At 42.3% G+C, this 17,721-nt stretch overlaps 1 protein-coding gene across 3 annotated transcripts in view; it reads right to left on the bottom strand.

Moving 5' to 3' along the window:
• LOC126531284 (carnitine O-palmitoyltransferase 1, liver isoform-like) overlaps positions 1–17,721 on the bottom strand; it is an 88,849-nt gene that overhangs the window by 24,216 nt on the left and 46,912 nt on the right. For all 3 annotated transcript variants that reach the window (XM_055071072.2, XM_055071073.2, XM_050178746.3), the window contains exons 5-11: positions 16,579–16,793; positions 15,858–15,943; positions 13,196–13,300; positions 11,679–11,810; positions 10,356–10,410; positions 8,684–8,813; positions 63–196 (exon numbers count right to left, since the gene is read on the bottom strand). In XM_055071072.2, coding sequence (XP_054927047.1) covers positions 63–196; positions 8,684–8,813; positions 10,356–10,410; positions 11,679–11,810; positions 13,196–13,300; positions 15,858–15,943; positions 16,579–16,793 — 857 coding nt within the window. The remainder of the gene's footprint in view (positions 1–62; positions 197–8,683; positions 8,814–10,355; positions 10,411–11,678; positions 11,811–13,195; positions 13,301–15,857; positions 15,944–16,578; positions 16,794–17,721) is intronic.

Here is a 17,721-nt window from a genome sequence, read left to right as displayed (position 1 = left end):
GAGCTCCTTAGCTTCTCTTATTCCTCTCAAGCTAACTACGTAATAATGCAGGCAATACTTACAAAAAAGGTAGCCTTCTCAATGGCACTCAGGCTCTCTCTGTTGATACCCCGAGAGAAGTGCTTCTGCCGAATCTTTGCCCATGTTGCCCTGTCTAGTGTGGTGAGTGCAGCCAGAGATGCCTCAGCTTCACTGGCTGTGGAAAACCAAAAGCAGAACCACACAACTCCTGTCAAATCATCATTTCCCCTACAAGCATACTAGTTTAACAAGGCCTCAGAGATTAGTCAAGAAGTGAAATCACAGCTTCACACACTCGAATCTCAATCAATTCTGCCCTAATGACAACAACCCCAGGACCAGCAAGGATGTTGGAGTGATTCAAAAGCAGGACGAAACTTCCCAGGCTAACGTATAAGGGAATTCCAGGCAAGCGCGTTGGCTACAGTTAAAGTACATTGCGTTTCCTCGGCTTCGAGTCCCTAAGCTGTGGTAACCCCACCACACTAGCCAGGTGCACCCTATCCTCACATGGCGTCACACAGCACTGAAAATATGCATGTTTGCACACCGCGTTGCTTGCCAAATTCCCACGCCATCTTCCACATGGTCTGTTTTTTCAAGACACTCGTCTGCCCAGGTGCATACAGCCGTCAACCTGACTCCGCATTACAATAAGTCAGTCTGGAGCATCAACAGCTACGCTTTATTCCTTTCCTCTCCAAATCTCTTACCACATGCACTCGGAACAGAGACAATAAAAATAAATATAAATTAAGCTTCCTTTGTAAGTTACCCTTCCATAATAACGAAAAACCAACTCTTACAGTGAGAGAAGGATCTATACATAAAAGCATAGACTTGAATGAAAGATGGATAGTGATACTGCTTCAAATTTCCTGCACCATCTCATCATGATGACATGGGTTATGACAGCATCTGCTCGAGCCTAGTTAACCTTTTACTGGTAAAAATGGACTACATTGTATTTTACAGGAGCCAAAGACAAGTTAGAAAGTTTTCAAAAACATCTGCTATACTACAATGCCCCAAATTTTATTTTTTTTTTTAATACTTTGGAATCGGAGAGATCCTAATGACGTACCGGCGATGAGGTTTCACTGCAAAATTTTAAACATGGAAGTTTAGCCTTCATTTTTTTCTTTTAGTAAGCAACCTCTTACCTAGCCATCCACAAAATTAAGATATTATAAAGAATACTTTATCAGTCTAAACCAATGTCTCTCAAACTTTTCCAGCAGGTGAACCATTTTAGTTGTACCAAATCTACCATGACTCCCCCAAACTTCATCAGCTTAAAATTGTTTTAAGCGCATTGGTGATGAGGACAAGCAGACATACATAAGCGCTACTTCATACAGTACTTTACTTTACACATTAGTATATTATAAGCCTTCTGAAAATGTTTTTTTTATTATGCAGCTATATTTTGATACACTAGGCACAGCAGAGACAGCTACCAAAAATATTTGTTAATGTTTTTTGACAAGGATTGATTTAATCTTGTATTTTAATGATAAGAATGTATTTGCTTCCTGGATACAACCATATCTGTTTAACCCCAATTCTAGAGTTTTAGTGAAACAAAACTGGCTGCAGTTTGGAGGCATTGTTTTTTGGTGAAGTTTTCTTTGTGACGACCAAAGACAGATGGCCATTTGTCTTGCAGCTTCACACTCTGCACAAATAACATCCATCCAGGATTTTTCTTTTTTTTGTGTGTGTGTGCATGTGTGTGTGTTTTTATGCTTTTGTCATTTCCCCCCCTGTTCTAAGTCTACTTCATTTACCATTTTGGAGTGAGGTAATAGGATGCACCTGGTCATTTTGCCAATTATTCTTTTAAGACGAACAAATTTTCATGGTACCTTGAAGTTCGCCTTAAGTTCATCTGAAAACAAACTTGAAGGGACCATGAAAATTTGCCTTATCAAAAGAATAATTGGCAAATGACCGGGTGCATCCAAATACCTTACTTCAAAACGGTAAATGAAGTAGACTTAGAATAGGGGCAAAATGACAAAAAGCATTTATTTAGCTGAATTTGATTGAATGTGTGACACGAACGGTGTAGAACTTTCTGGAAGACACACGTGCACCAGTGATTACTCTGGAACCTTTGATGGCTCCTGTATAAAAGCCGACACGCTTGACCGGCAGATCAGATTTCGACGATCGCCGAATGTTTTCGCCGCTGTCGCCGTTCTTTGAGTGTAGCCTGTTCTTGAGCACACAAGTTCACCCAGTAAAATGCTAGTTTCATCATTCCCAATTTTGCTGCTTTCTTTACCGTCACTACTACGTAATATATATATACGGTCAAACCTTGCTACATTCAACACGGATATATCGAATTATTGCGTATATTGGACGCTTTCTATAGCACCTGGAAAATCGCATGCATTTTTAATTTTTTCTTTCGGATGGGGTCAGACCTAAAACGGATATATCAGACTTCGTCACCCCAGACCAGGTGTGCTCTGTTGACAGGCGGTGAGCTTTCGCAACACCCTTGAAGATAGCGGTGGCGCAATGGGCGTTCCCAACTGCTGAGCACTATGGCTGCACACATCGATAGTGCCAAGGGCACCATTTGAACGTAACGGCGTTCGCACGCGGCGGCTTGGCTAATTTGACAACGTCAACGACACATTGCATTTGTCTCACCGACTCCTTGGTGCCACGCTCTGCGCCTGCCACGCCTTGCAAGGACTGGCAATTTGCATCCACAAAGATGTGCTACAGCGTGTGCTCACTGGGCTCACTCATAGATGCCTTGGCAGGCGCCACTTAATACTTTGTTATTGACAGTGTTTCAAAATGCTTCGACTGACAGACATGAAGATCACAGAAGAAGTAGCGGCCAAACGAAGATGCTGCTGAGGTTGATCCCGCAAGCACTGATGTTGCCCTGCTCCCGACTTCAACTGGGGCTGTAGGTGCTTTGGCCCTTCTACGCCGCTACTGCAGCACAATAGAGGGCACCGACATATCGCTTGTGGATCATTTAGATTATGTTCAGGACTCCGTGTTTAAGCACGCGGCTGCTAATAAGAAGCACGCTACACTGCTGCAGCACTTTCAGCCAAATACATACTTTGTGTGAAGCTTCAAGTAAGTATATACTGCGCCACAATTGGGGCGCCATTGGGGATCACTGTACAGAGCGCACGTTCAGTTGCACCATGCGTGATTGGCCTAGGCAGCGCCGACTTCGCGCAGCTGATGAATTGGCATGGCCTAGGCTAATTGCGTGCGGAGCAATCAACTGCGCGCTCACAGCGACTCAGTCGGCGCAGCCTAGGCCAATTGCGTGTGACCCAAACAAATGCGTGCTCCGAACAGTGATCCTGGCTCCCACCCTTGGTTCATTGATTGATTTACAGAAGATTTTGACACGTTTTCTACGTGATTTTATATATAGACTTCTAGCTAAATCGAACTATTTCGGCATCACCGCCCTGTTCAATATATCGAGGTTCGACTGTGTATGTGTATGTGTATATATATATATATATATATATATATATATATTGTGGGAATTTTTAGTGGCCCAGCCAATCAAAAATGTGATGTAATCTGGCGCAAATTGAATGCTTTGTTAAAGCCTAATTCAATTTCAGCTATTCCAGATGTCTTATGTCACAACAGGCAGAAACTTTCCGGAAATGCTATACCAAATGCGTTTAATGAAATTTTCTCATTAAAACCTCAGTTAAATGGCATTGATGGCCTCAAGAGCTATACTCAGTTCCTGCCTGTAAGCGCGTTTAGTAACACTCTATTTCTTGCCCCAACTAGCCCCTTAGAAGTTTTTTCTTGCTTCAGCGATATAGGTAACAACCGGTCCCTGGACACAGATGGTATCCAGATTAGCCCTATAAAGTATGTGCTTGATATTATATGCCCTGTTCTTACCCATATCTATAACTTAATATTATCTACAGGTGTATTCCCTAAACAAATGCAGACTACAGGTGTATTCCCTAAACAAATGCAGACTTCACGCGCTGTTCCAGTCTTCAAGCACGGTGATAAGGGGGCACTAAACAACTATCGACCTATTTCGATAATTCCAGTGTTTTTGAAAGGTATTGAGAAATTATTGCATATCAGGTTGCTATCATTTTTTAATCAGCACAATCTGTTTCAAGATTTTCAGCACGGATTTAGGAAGCATCGCCCTACCAAAACAGCCCTCTTGACTCAAAAATAAACAATTATAGGCGCATTCAGTCGTAATCAAATGGCGTTAGGCATATACGTCGATTTTTCCAAGGCATTTGACTTAATTGATCACACCATCCTTCTTAGTAAACTAGAAAACTATGGTGTGCGTGGAACAGCGCATGCGCTTTTAGAATCCTAGCTTTCAAACAGGACACAATTCATTGATACAAACAATGAAACTTCTGCAAGGAAGCCGGTCGTTGTTGGCGTGCCACAGGGAAGCATTCTAGGGCCAGTCTTATTCTTGATTTACATAAATGACATTGTACACTGCACAGACAAAGCAACATTCGTCTCATATGCTGATGACACGACAGTTTTTATTACAGGGAATTTGGAAACGGAGATAGAAGCAATGGCTAACAAAACGTTGTCTGACCTAGGTGCTTGGGCCTCGTGAAATTATTAAAGAATAAACCCTTCAAAAACACAAGCTATTCTGTACACGCCTAAAGCAAGAACGCTGACAAAGAAGTTGAATTTATTTCTGGGCTCTCAGCTGTTAGGGTTGGTGTATTCTGTTAAAACCCTTGGAGTATATATTTCCAAGGACCTTGCGTGGAATGTACATGTTGAAAACCTCCATTCTAAGACGTCATCTGCCATTGGTGTCCTTGCCCGTAAGCAATGTACTCTTCCTACAAAGGTGAAGATTATGATCTACAATGCTTAATGTCCTCTCTGTTCCAGTACTGCAGCATAGTGGTGCAACAAATTTGCGAAGCTGCATTTGCTGCAGAAAAGAGCCATACGACATATTGCTGCTGTACATTATGCTTCTTCTACAAAACTTCTTTTTACAAAGTACTAAGTTCTTCCAGTGTAATTATAGGCTGATGTTGTGTTATAAAGCTTTTGTTAAGTATGGTACCGATACAATAATTAATCTTGCTAAGCTAAAAGCAAACACGAGTGTTTGTCCAACCAGGCACAAAGAAATGTGGACTGTGCCCACCCCTAGAACATACTTATGATGAACAATCTTTGTCCTACAAGCTACCTTCCCTTCTAAACTTATTAAACCATGAAGATATTGATCCTTTGTGTTATCGAAATTGTCGGGTCGGGACCTCGTCAAGCTGCTCAAGCTTTTAGTCCCGTACTCCTCCTATCCAAAGGAAATAAAGTTGATTGATTGATTGATTGATTGATTGATTGATTGATTGATTGATTGATTGATATCCTTGAATTGATTTATTGATATCTTTGAATCGATGTTATTTGTGCAGAGTGTGAAATGGCAAGACAAACGGCTGTCTAAGTCTTTAGTCATCACAAAGAAAACTTGAGAAGAATAATTGGCAAAATAACCAGGTACATCCAAATACCTTACTTCAAAACGGCAAATGAAGTACACTTAGAACGGGTAGAAAATGGCAAGAAGCATTTATTCAGCTGAACTTAAGAGAAAACCGTATTCAAGTGGTACTCTTGCTTGGTTTCATCAAGTCCGTGATGGACATTTGGTGCTTCTGTGCAAATCAGCGAGCAGCCATGAACGATGTCATTTCAACTAACGACTTTAAAAATCCTGTGCCTTTGTGCGTCTGGAAAAAGTTCGCTAGGGAGTTAAAGCAGGCATCTGCCACCTCACCGGTTATCAGTGCAGTCTCCGAGCTAGCAAAAGTATGCAGGAGCATGCCGAGCATGTGGCAAAGCAACACAACCTAGAGAAAAGTCTAGGTGACGTCAAGCAAAGTGAGGAAGGAGAAACGAGGCGAAGTGTCACAGAGGAGGAAGGCAGGCAGAGGCATGTTGAGTAGACCTTCTCTGGCAGTTGCTACAAGTTTCCTTAGCGATATGGACGTACAGGGTCAGTCTTGCGACAACATCATCCTCGTGCGCAGTATGCTGTGTGTGCGAGTGAAAGCGTGCGACGGTAAGCTGACGATGGCGGCTCAATCTCACATGCGCAAAAGAGGAAAGGTGGGGGAAAGCGCACCATCTTCTGTTGCACCGTCTTCGGTCGCGCCGTGGCACCGGGGAGGGGAGGGAGGGGGGTGTTGTACTTCGGCCGCTTCAGCTTAAGCTTGAACACAATCTGCTTTGGGGGCACAGTCTTGGTGAGCCGATGGTTCATAGCTTTGCCTGCACTGTGTTCTCGCCGCTCAGTTTGCATTGAAGTGATAGACAGCGTGAAGGTCACTTCACTCGCTGCTGCTGCGGTTCCTCATGCCAGCATTTTGACAGTGAGCATTCACGGTCATCATGTGTGATGTGTTTATGTTTGCCTGTGCGCACTGACGCCATGCTTGTTAATTTAGTTAGTAGGCGAACGTTTACAATGGGCCGTTCTACTCAGGCGGCTGCTGCGTATGAGGCAGCTTTGTGACTGTCTTGAATAGGATCTGCGATACGGACAGTCTAGGCTTACCAAGGGCCGATAGCTTCGTATGCGCTACAGCGGCCATGCGCTTGCGCATCACCTGCATTCATGAAGTGAAACGTCACCGTCTCTTTTCCTTTCCTTGTAATGTTTTCACCTCTGTCCATGGGCGATGTGTGCCAGAGGCCTCCAGTAGGGTGCTTCGATGCATGCACATCAAGCGCGGAGCATCGAGGCACCCTAGCCTCCAGGATCGGTAGCGATGGCGGTCACTCTGAATGTTCGTCTTAAGCGGATTTTTTCTACACTGAGTTTACACAAAACCAAACAAATGTTCCCATGTTTTCGTTATATGTGAGATTTCGACTTAACCGAGTTCGTCTTAATGAGAGTTCACTGTGTACGTGCGTGCATGCGTGTGTGCAGCATATTTACCCGAATCTAGGCCGGCCCCGATTCCAAGCCGACCCCGAATATCCGAAGCCAGAACAAATTTAAGAACTTACCTCAAATATAAGCCGAACAAAAAAGTGAGGACAGCGTTCACAAAATGAAAATAGCATTTATTTAATATGCACATGCCGAACTCGCTCTACATTGTCGTCGCTCCTAGCCTCGTCCGACTGGGGATGCGCACAAGCTCGCGTCCATGCGCCCATGCATGCGCAAACAGTGTCGCATGGCTCGTACGCGTCGAAACACTACGCGATCTCAGTGAACAGCTCCTCTCTGTTATCGCGCGCTCATCTTCCTTATCGCTGTCAATCTCCTTGCTGCAGCACAGGCAAAAAGCGTCTCCCGTTGCCCCTCCAACGATGGACGTTTTTCTCATCGATGCCGGTGTCCCGTCCAGCTTGAGCGTTTGACAATGCCTCTGTGGCTAGCACAACTTTTCAATTGAATGTGGCACTATAGTGGCATCTGTTTACTGCCTTTACGATAATGCCACACCGCATGCCGATACCCCACAGCTCAAAACAACAACTTCGTTCGTGTACGTCAGTTGGCTACAGGCGCGGCTAGAAGCAGCTGTGATACTCACTTTTATAGATGGCGCTAACTATGCACCATATCATTTTTAGTTACGAACTGTTGCGTCCTTTTAAAATCCTCGAATCTAAGGCAACCCAAGAGTTTGGTATATGATTATTTGAAAGAAACTATCGGCCTAGATTCGAATAATTACGGCATATATATATATATATATGCTTATGTTACTCTTCAAGAAACCACCATTCAAGGAGTGAGCATCAAGACTAGACTAAAAAATTCATCTTTGTTCCCACAAGTAGAACGCACATATATGTAGTTCGACCCTCCATGACCGCCAGAAAATGGCTTGTGACCCATTCGGGGGCCATGACTGCAGTTTGACAAACACTGGTCTAAACTGATTTAGCATTTCTCTTTAGTGCCCCTTTGGAGGAAATACACAGTTTACAACATCAGCTGATAGCAATAGCTGTCAACATTACTGGTAAGATCAACAAAGTTGGCAGCAACATTGGCTAAATGAACACCAGCCTTTCTCTCTTTTCACTCTCCCTCTCTCTTTGGTTTCTAACAATACATGCACTGCTCAGCCAGTGAATCTTTGTAGCAATTGCTACAAATGGGTAGATGTCTGATTTTCCCTTTATTCAAATCTCTTACGCCACCTCAAAACCACTACATATTCCTAGTGTAACAATGTACACAATTGCCTATAAAAAGCTGCCCTATCTTGAAAGATGACCAGAAACAGCACATCTACGGCACCTGCGCATACTACATTTACCCATAACCTCCCAACACACGGTACTATTATTTCATTCGGTTACTACATTATAATGTCTCTGAAGTTCACCACAACAAAAAAAAACAAATCTAGTTACATTATCACTACTTAAAGCTCTAGGTCTAGACCAAAAGGCATCAACAAAGGCATCAACATCAATCTTATGCTGTCACATTGCCCAAACAAATGAGCTCAAAAGATAAGCTCTCGGGCCAAACCCCGAAGTGAAGAGAGACCAATGTCAAAGGCATCAATGTCAATCTACTGCTGTCCCATTTCCAGAACAAATGAAATGTACACTATTAACGGAATGTGTCACCAGTACATACCAACATGCTTCTTGGCATCTTCCATTATCCACTCAATCTGATGCTCGAGGGTTGTTGGGAAGAGAATTTGGTTGGCAGCGTCATACACGTCAAGCTTGTAGAAAAAGCCTTTGTGCTGCAGGATCACATGCTGAAAGAATAAACAATTTTGAAAATGCATTGTGCTACTCTCATTTTTATATTAGAGGACCAAGTAAACAGCTACATACTTGCTAAGTCATTGTTAACTCTTTTCAATGTCTTGAACGTCATATAATTTTTGCCAAGCAATTTCACTATATAGGTACCTGAAGCCTTCGCAACGACTTTTTGCTGTGAACAGCTTTTTTGTGCTCGGCGTCAATCCTGTTCACTTTCAGCTTACCCTCAGCATTATTTATGCTTTTTCACTCTCACTTTCCCGCATATTAACTGATGTTAATGGTTATGAAGCTACCATATTTACTCACATAATGATCGCACTTTTTTTGTCAAAAAAATTGACGCAAATTCCAGGGTGCGATCATTACGCAGGTTAAATTTCCCGCGAAAAGAAAACATTCTTTTTTTTTTCATCCTGCATTTGCTGCGGGGTGACAACAGGTCAACAAATAGGCGGCTGCTGCTGTAACAGTGCGGGACACCAAACCAAAAATGGCGGCCAGCGGAGCAAGCCGAACGCGCTGAACGCAATTTTTTTTCTTCTCGTGAGCACATTATGCGCATTGAAACAGTTTCTTCTGTATAAGTAATGAATAATATCGTTAATAACGGCAAGTATGCGGCAAGAACGTAGCCATGTCCACTTTGAGGGGACAGAAACAGAGATGGCCGCGCTTAGCTGCCAGTGACAGAAACCCATGGCGGGCACGCTGCGATAACTGCAGCATTTGTCTTCCCCACTATCTTAATACGGCACGCTTCCGCTATGGGTGGGCGAATATCTTAGCTGTGTTACAAGCGTCGGCGTATGAATAGGGTACACTTCTAACGCATCAGTGTAAACATGGCTACTATCACTGCCGCTCACGATTTGTTGCGTGCCCATGAGTGCAGACGAGAATCGAAAGGCGCCTTTTTTGTTGTTGTTGTTGACCACAACCATCATAAAGCCTACAAATAATAAAGCCAAGGCAAGTAGTTTCGTTGCAACTTTTTTTCTTTTTTTTCATGGAAGTGTGGAAAGTGATGAAATGAATGAAATGGGGCATCTGCTTAGGAACGTTCGGTGCGTGCAGGCCACTTGGTATGTCTTCAAGAGTCGTTTGCGTAGCATTCGACAGCATTCGACAGATGGCAAGCGCGATCATTAGCTAGACTTGGCACACGACATATCGCTGTGGCACGTTCGGGGCGCGATCATCACACGGAAAAGGAAGAAAATCGAATTTTGACGACGAAATTCAGGGGTGCGATCATTATGCAAGTAAATACGGTAGTTAATCATGAAAGTGCCATTTGTAGGGCACAAGAAGGCACATATTTGTTTCGTTAAATGCCTACTCTACAGTTTCATTTTCACAATTCAAACAAGTATACAATGAAAGACATCGTAGGTTTTATCTTTTAAGATGAGCTGCATGAAAATGAACACAAAGTATTGATTGATTAATAAATTAAATGCTGATAATGAAGCAGATGCACTTGTGCCTCACAAGACGAAGTTATTTAGCACAAGGCAATCTGAACTCACCTTTGATTCAGTTGAACTATAGTGGCAGATTTCGTCAATATCGATGCCAGGTACTCTGAAAAGATGGCAGTTAAACTACATAAGTGACTACGCAAATGTGACAGTCTAGCCCGACATATCTTTCTAATCAGCTGCAGCATGCGCTGAACAACATTGCACACTTATACCTATTTTTATGCAACACTTTTCACATTTACCAAAAAACATGCGCTGTTCAAGCTGCTGGGAATAAAAGAAACCGTCGAAGCTGCATGCTTCGCAAACCCGGCTCCTAATGAGCGAATTATTTCCTCTCTACTATTTGAAGGCTGCTTTATAACATTTAAGGGAGACAAAACTGAAATTCACAGGCTGCTCTTGTTACAAAACCAGAAAGGTCACTGCCAAGTCTGCCACACTCTGCAGTGATAGCACAAATCATTCATGAAAGGCTCTCTACCACCCTTGTGAACTCCCTCAGATGAGCTGTAAGAGTGAAAGGAAGTGCATGTAAACATGTTCTAAGTGACCCTCTTTCACTCTGAAGTACAATACTCAGCATCATCACTTGATGCAGCAAACATTTCCTTCCCCTTCTCTGTTCTAAAAAAAATTCAAAAGCAGAACAACATACAGAGAGCACCCAAGTGAGCAACACCTTACTCCCAGGCACACAAAACAGCATCCCCTTACAACGAATGAACATCTATCAGTACTTCCATTGAGCATAAGGATAAAAAGGTCTCGCTTGGGCTTGAAAGGCTGATTCTATTGTTTGAACAAAGACAAGGCTACCAAAGTATGTGCACCCTCAAGTATTTCTAGCTTTGAAGCAATTTCACTGGCCAAGAGTTGTTTTCTTTTTATCTTACATTAATGCAAAAAGTAAATGGCCAGCATTAATACATTCAATTCATAAACTTAAGCACTCCCTCGATCAGTTACTTTGTGAGCATGGAAAGATTGACCACAATCTAATGCACAAAAGCGAGTTAATAAAACAACATTCCTGGTGCTGAAAGCACTTCAAAGCTTTACTGAAATACTAATGGTACCTACGCAACCATCATGCCATAGGTCATGTTACACTGAGTACGATAGTATTGGTAAGGTAACTACTAAAGATAAGCAGCATTGGCCACATTCAGCCCTTAAATAGAAGACCACCTAGAAACATCAAGTGTGGATAGCTCCTTGTCTGCTATGGAAATAGTTCAGCTGCTGAGCGAGACAGTAGAATGAAATTTCCCCCCATCCTTAGCATCACTAACCACATCCGCCCCCCTACTTCTCTAAAAACAGTGGCAATGCTATGTATCAAAACGAACATTCCAAGAGTCTCACCTTGTCGTTGAGAAGAGCCTTTCATACTGGGACATACAGATCGGGACTGTGCCACGAAGAACAAGAGGCTGCAGTTCTTCCCGGTCAATGAGGCGCTTGAAGGCTAAGCAGTTGTGAACGATCACTGCTGTCCTGCAGCCAAGAGTACACGAGTGTTGTCCCATACAAACACTGCATTTTTATTTTCGTGCAGCAGCTGTTTTTCGTTGGAATGTGAAAAGCGCAAGATGCACTGGACTAGAAGACATGCCATGCTTACTCAGAAGAAAATGTCGACCCAGCAGCCTACACTGAACGGCACGAATACAATCTGAAGTGCACAGTTTCTGTGCACTAGACAAATTGTGTTTGTGATTACAAGAAGCCGTGAACTGTAGAGCAAAAGGCATGGATCACGGCAACCTTCTTCATTAAACACACCCAAAATAGGTTGTCTTGAAACAACAGTCTCTGGTATACTGTGAATACATACACCAAAGGGCACTGCTCACAAGCCTTAGTCTGCCGAGTTCTGTACATCATTGATAATGAGTCCAGAAAAGGCATTTACCATCAATTGATCTCACCAAGAGTTAAACAATGCCACTGGTACAGCAAACACAGTCAGCAACTGTAGTTTTAGACTGCTGAAAGACTAATGTAGTTCTGAAGTTTCCACTCATGAAAAATTGGCATAAGCTGCACTTAGAGAGGTAGCAGGCACTTGTTAGGATTGAACAGAAGGCATAAGGATAAAATTGAAGTTACTGCAAAATCATATGACCGTTAACAGTGTGCAACACGACGCAGTGGCAAACGCCTGCGCTGCCACTGACTCACAAAAGAAAAGGCAAGGCATGACCCTGAAGCGGTAAAACTTCCATGATACTATGGGCACAATTGGTGCATTCAGCAGCCGATGATGATGATAATTATAATGATGATGATGATGCCATGGAACTTTTCTCTTTATAGCAGCCAAATGTGATGTGCAGAGGGCAACACTATCTGGTGGTGTTGCAGGGAGCCAAGTTTTGTGTTATGTGACAAAGTTTCCTCTCTCTCATCGGCAGAAGCACAGATTCCATCGTGAGGACTTCCACCAATGAAAAGGAAAGTGGAGGTGGTCCAAGAGCTGAGAGAAGAGGTCTATAGACAATGACGACAACATGAAATTGAGGAACATGCTAAGAAAAGCTAATGCCTTAGTAAGCATCTCAAACTATGGTCTGAAAGCTGCTTTCTTTCGCATATTACTTTCTCAAAAAACAACGAAATTACCTTTAGGGCTGCTCCATAGCAGATGTGCCCAGGACACACTAGATATTATTGAATTTATGCACTGGTGAACAACACAATGTGGCTGGCCTCAGCACTGTACATGTGGTTGCCTTTCACTCAAACATAGCAGTAAGACAGGAAGGCAGATGTCATAGAACTGGCAGAAATTATGTGCATAAGCACGGAGCATAAGCATGGAGAGATTGGTTGACTGAAGCAGGTTGACAGATAGCAGGAATATGTTCTACTTTACATACCTTGAAGACTGAATGTGTGACGGATGAGAGTAGCTCTGGTCAAAGCAATAGTAGTTGCTGTTAATGGCTAGAGACATACGGTTGCTCAAGTAGATGTACTTTTCCCTGCAAACAGGAGACAGTTGTCAAAGCACACCCAACTAGAGGCATACAAAACATGCTCTTGCAGCAAAGTCAATGAACACCAACACGAGAATGAAAGCAAATGCACATAGGCACACATGCAATAATATCATACACTTCAATCACATTCAGACCTCATTGCACAGACAAAGCAGCTGTCTAATATAAGTGATTAGCCTTACAGCGAGCAACAAACTAGGCAAAACAAGCTCTTGAATTAATAGCCTCTTGATAAACTGTCCTTACTCTGCAAACAAGACATGTAACATCAGCAAGCCTGCATATGGTGTATGAGAAAGCAAGCAAATGACAAGAGTCACTTGTACAGTATGATGAAAGTTAACTGCGACAAGATTACATGGGCCATTATTACAAACACCTACAACATAAAGCTTCCTCGGTTAGGCCTGCACCCAGGTATCATATAATGTGAATAATTCTAGCTAACTGCTTGCAGTGCATGCATAATAATCATCAAGCTTCTAACGCTTTCTCCTCAATGACAGGCATCTAACAAGGTTCCATACTGGGCCCTTGCCTGTTCTTAATAACCATTTATAATCTATCATAAATCTGGCTTGCCAAATCAACACTCTTTCAAGTGATTCTCTATGTTACAAATTAATCCCAAACATTAATGACTTGATTTATCTGCACAACAGCATGACATTCTAACCTGATGTAATGGCTGGCTAATTGGTTTTAAATACTGTGAAATGTATAGTTGAGTCCTATTCACATCCTCACTACCCCCTCTTCCTCGCTTATGTAAATGGTAATACATCTATTGAAGCAGTTAACTCTTTCAGGTGCCCAAGTATCTCTGCCATTCACGTTCTTAACTGGTTTCTGCATTTGTTATACAAAACCCTAGGATACTTAGCAGTCACAAAATTTACCTTCCCCCTAGTTGCTAGTCCTTCATTAATCCAAAACTTAAATATGAATTTGCCATTTGGAACCCTTCCAAAATCAACTTTATCATAAACACTCAAGAATCCACACAAACCTGGATCTCTCACTCATATATGTATACTATATGAGTATCCTTATTAAAGGCATTTTCCTCTTGCTGTCCCACTGCAAGCTTATCACTGTTTTAGAAGATATACTAGTTTTCTCATTCTCTAAATGTCGCTGGCACTTGTGCCTGCAATGTCACTTTTACTGTTGCTGTTTTTTTTTTTTCCTCATACAGCTGCAGACGGGAATGGCCTTCCCAATGAAATAGCTGCTATCGCCCATTTACAAGCATTCATTGAAGATGTAACATCTCATTTCACATTGTCACAAGGTCTATATGAAAAGCATTTTATACGTACTCCTAGAGTGCAATCATTAACCCTTTACTGTCCAAATTCGAGAAAAGTAAATGTTCCCAAAATATTGACTTTAAAAAGAATGCTTGATGGAATTGGCACATTAAATAAATACATTAACTATATGTTTACTTGAAAAACACAGACATAAAAAAATCTGGTGTTATAGAAAGCTGCCTTCATTGCATTGGTTGAAGTTGCCTTACTCAGCACCAATAAAGTAAAAAAAAAGAAAAGTGAACATCTCGAACAGGACTTCCATGTCCTGCGAGAGTTGCGATGCAGCCGACTACTACGTGGGATCAAACTTAGTCATGTAGGAAGGCTTCTCTGAACCTGACAACAACATTTTTCTTAGTGCCAAACTTAAAAGTGCTTCTGTCAAAATTTCAAATTTCTTGCAGTAACATATGCAACCAAAAAACAGTACCAGACATCTGGACATGCTCAGATTGTCTTTGCCAAGATAAATTAGCACTTTTTACCCTGGACTAGCCCAGCTCATCCATGGGTAGCCAGTGTACAAAACGTGTGGATGTGTATAGGTCGTCTATGGGAATTAAAGGGTCAAGGAATTAAAGTAGAAGTCTCATAATACTGGTACACATGTATTTAAGCTTGGCATCTGGTTGAGCAAGCTAATTTTTCCATTTTTTATCAGATTTGAGAGATGATCGAATACAAAAATTGTAGGAAAGGCATCACCTTATTGTCAAACTCACTGCTAGAACCCCACATATGTGGACATGAACACTAACAGGCTGACACCATAGAGAGAGGTGTTGGACATTCAGAGTAGTTTGCAATACACCGAAGTGTTTGATATGTATCTGTCTTGTGGTGCTTCTCTATTTCCAACCACTACCAGAGCAACTCATGTGGCCATGAACAGATGACTTGACAGTTGCAGACAAATTCATAAAGTGAAAGAGAATTAGCCACTGATGATATTTGGGATCTCCAGACTGGCTACAGAAAAAGAAAATTTTATTAGCTGCAAATAACAAAAATGTTCCACGCCTTACCCTTGCCATCACGTGACTATTAACTAACCATATATCTAAGTGAAAGTAGCAATTATCACTCAACACTGTTTCAAAAAGTAAGCTTAAACAAGCTCCAAAATTAGGTAGCTCCCCAGTTGAGGAATGGCATAACATACATATTTCTTTCCATGCCATTAGCAATTTTCAGACATTCAATAAGGTGTCGACACCTACCACCACTCTGTTACATAGTTGCTCGAGATCCAGGAACGCAGATACAAAAGCCGCTGCAGGGTTGGGCCCAAGGTAGATTCGAACTTCTAAATAAACAAAAAAATAACACAATGTATCAAAGATCGGCTGCATTTATTAGAGCAAGTACAAAAGACTATTCACAAAGGTGCACATATAGAGGTGCTAAGTTACCAAAGGAAAAGAGAGCATGGTCAGGTGAAGACAAGTCAACTACTTTCAATTGCAGCTTTTGTTCAAATGACAGCATGGAGAATTCTTTTCTACTTACTGCCCTTATTTTTTAGGAGATTGCATCTGGAACAGCTGGCATGTGCTTTTTACCCATTTTCACAGTTGAAGCCTCCACGTACACTATATCTTCACGCGCCCAACCAGCACCAAAAAGCTTGAAACACAATGTGGAAACCACATCAAGCTATGTCATGAAGCAGCTGTGAAAGCTGCAATAACTGAAAATACAAAGCAAGATTGTTTCTCAAGTTTTGCTTTATGCCGACAGTTTTGCCAAGGTGCTTTCCGCAAAAAATTGAATGTTAGTGTGAGCAGTTATTTGTGATAATTATAGATGCTTCCCCACCCACCCCTTTATCCAAAGGTTGTAGTTGCTGTGTGATGCCACACTCAGAGGTGGGTTATACACACAGAAATACAGCAACAGCATCCAGCTATTTGTAGGCAAGCAGTAAAGTAAATTAATTACCTGCGCCTGCATTTCGAGGACCTTCATCTCTTCTGGAGTGCAGACTGCTTTGAGGGAGTCAAGCAGGCGCTCAATGGTGTCATGCAGAGGAGGCACCGGAAGCCTTGGTAGCGATCGCTGGCAACTGAACAGTGACGGCTGATAGCCGCTGACCACTCGCACAGCCAGGCACCAGAGCATGGTCAGGTACTTGTGGCTGGGTTTCGTTGCTTCATCTGCAAACAAACGCTTTGCTCGAAAAAAGTCCCCCAGGCGCATTTCACCAGACACTAGAACTCAATGCCAGATAGAAAAATTGCCGTTTTACAACTTCCGGCCTACAATGATGTGTAACACCTTACAGTGTATAACAAGAAGTATGTGTACCTGAATCTAAAAGTGCAAAGTGATCTTCAGAAGTTTAACTTGTGCGAGAGGTGAAGGGTTGCCATTCATGTGATTGTTGCCAATACCTACAAAGAAAACCTGCACAATCATGTCAGAAAGAAAGCCTTTTCACTTAGAAGGTTTGTCTTGGTTTCCTGCCTACTGCCTTTCTGGGGTGGTAGGTATACCAAATGAGCTAACAAGCAACCCAGTAACTGGCAATGTAATGGCAGGTTAACTGCCAGCTCCAACAACTGGAACATTAGTTAGCAATATAAGTTCTGCAGATTATATGCAAAGAGGAGGCGGCTTTGTGAAAAGGAATGTCTTGTCATACTTAAATGCTGCCAATCAAGCCACAAAAAGAAATTCGTGCAGGTTCACTTGAAAGGAAAATTTTAGAAAGGCACTCTTTAGTATTTCTGTTGAGGTGGTTTTTCTCAATGAGACACGAGAGACATTTGGCTAAGCTACATTCATCGGCCTATACCCAAGTACATGGACACCTTTGCATTTTGACCCCGTCGAAATGCTGCCGCCATGGCCGGGAACCTATTTCACAACCCCGTGCTCAGCAGCAAAACGCCATGGCCACTCGGCTACTGCAGTGGGTGGAGCAAACATTTTGACATGGGGACTTGTCAACAAGGGGACAAAAATAAATTTCCTTGTTGAAACATTGACTCTAGTGACATCCCCAATGCAAACACTGCAGGGGCAGTATTTACAGGTGAATGCTTTTGGAGACATTTTCACTTTTGTGAGATTTCGCAAGAC

The sequence above is a fragment of the Dermacentor andersoni genome, chromosome 5 (genome assembly GCF_023375885.2).
Source record: "Dermacentor andersoni chromosome 5, qqDerAnde1_hic_scaffold, whole genome shotgun sequence".
Taxonomy (NCBI): Eukaryota; Metazoa; Arthropoda; class Arachnida; order Ixodida; family Ixodidae; genus Dermacentor; species Dermacentor andersoni.
The sequence above is the reverse complement of the archived record's forward strand: the minus strand, read 5'-3'. Positions and strand labels throughout refer to the sequence as shown.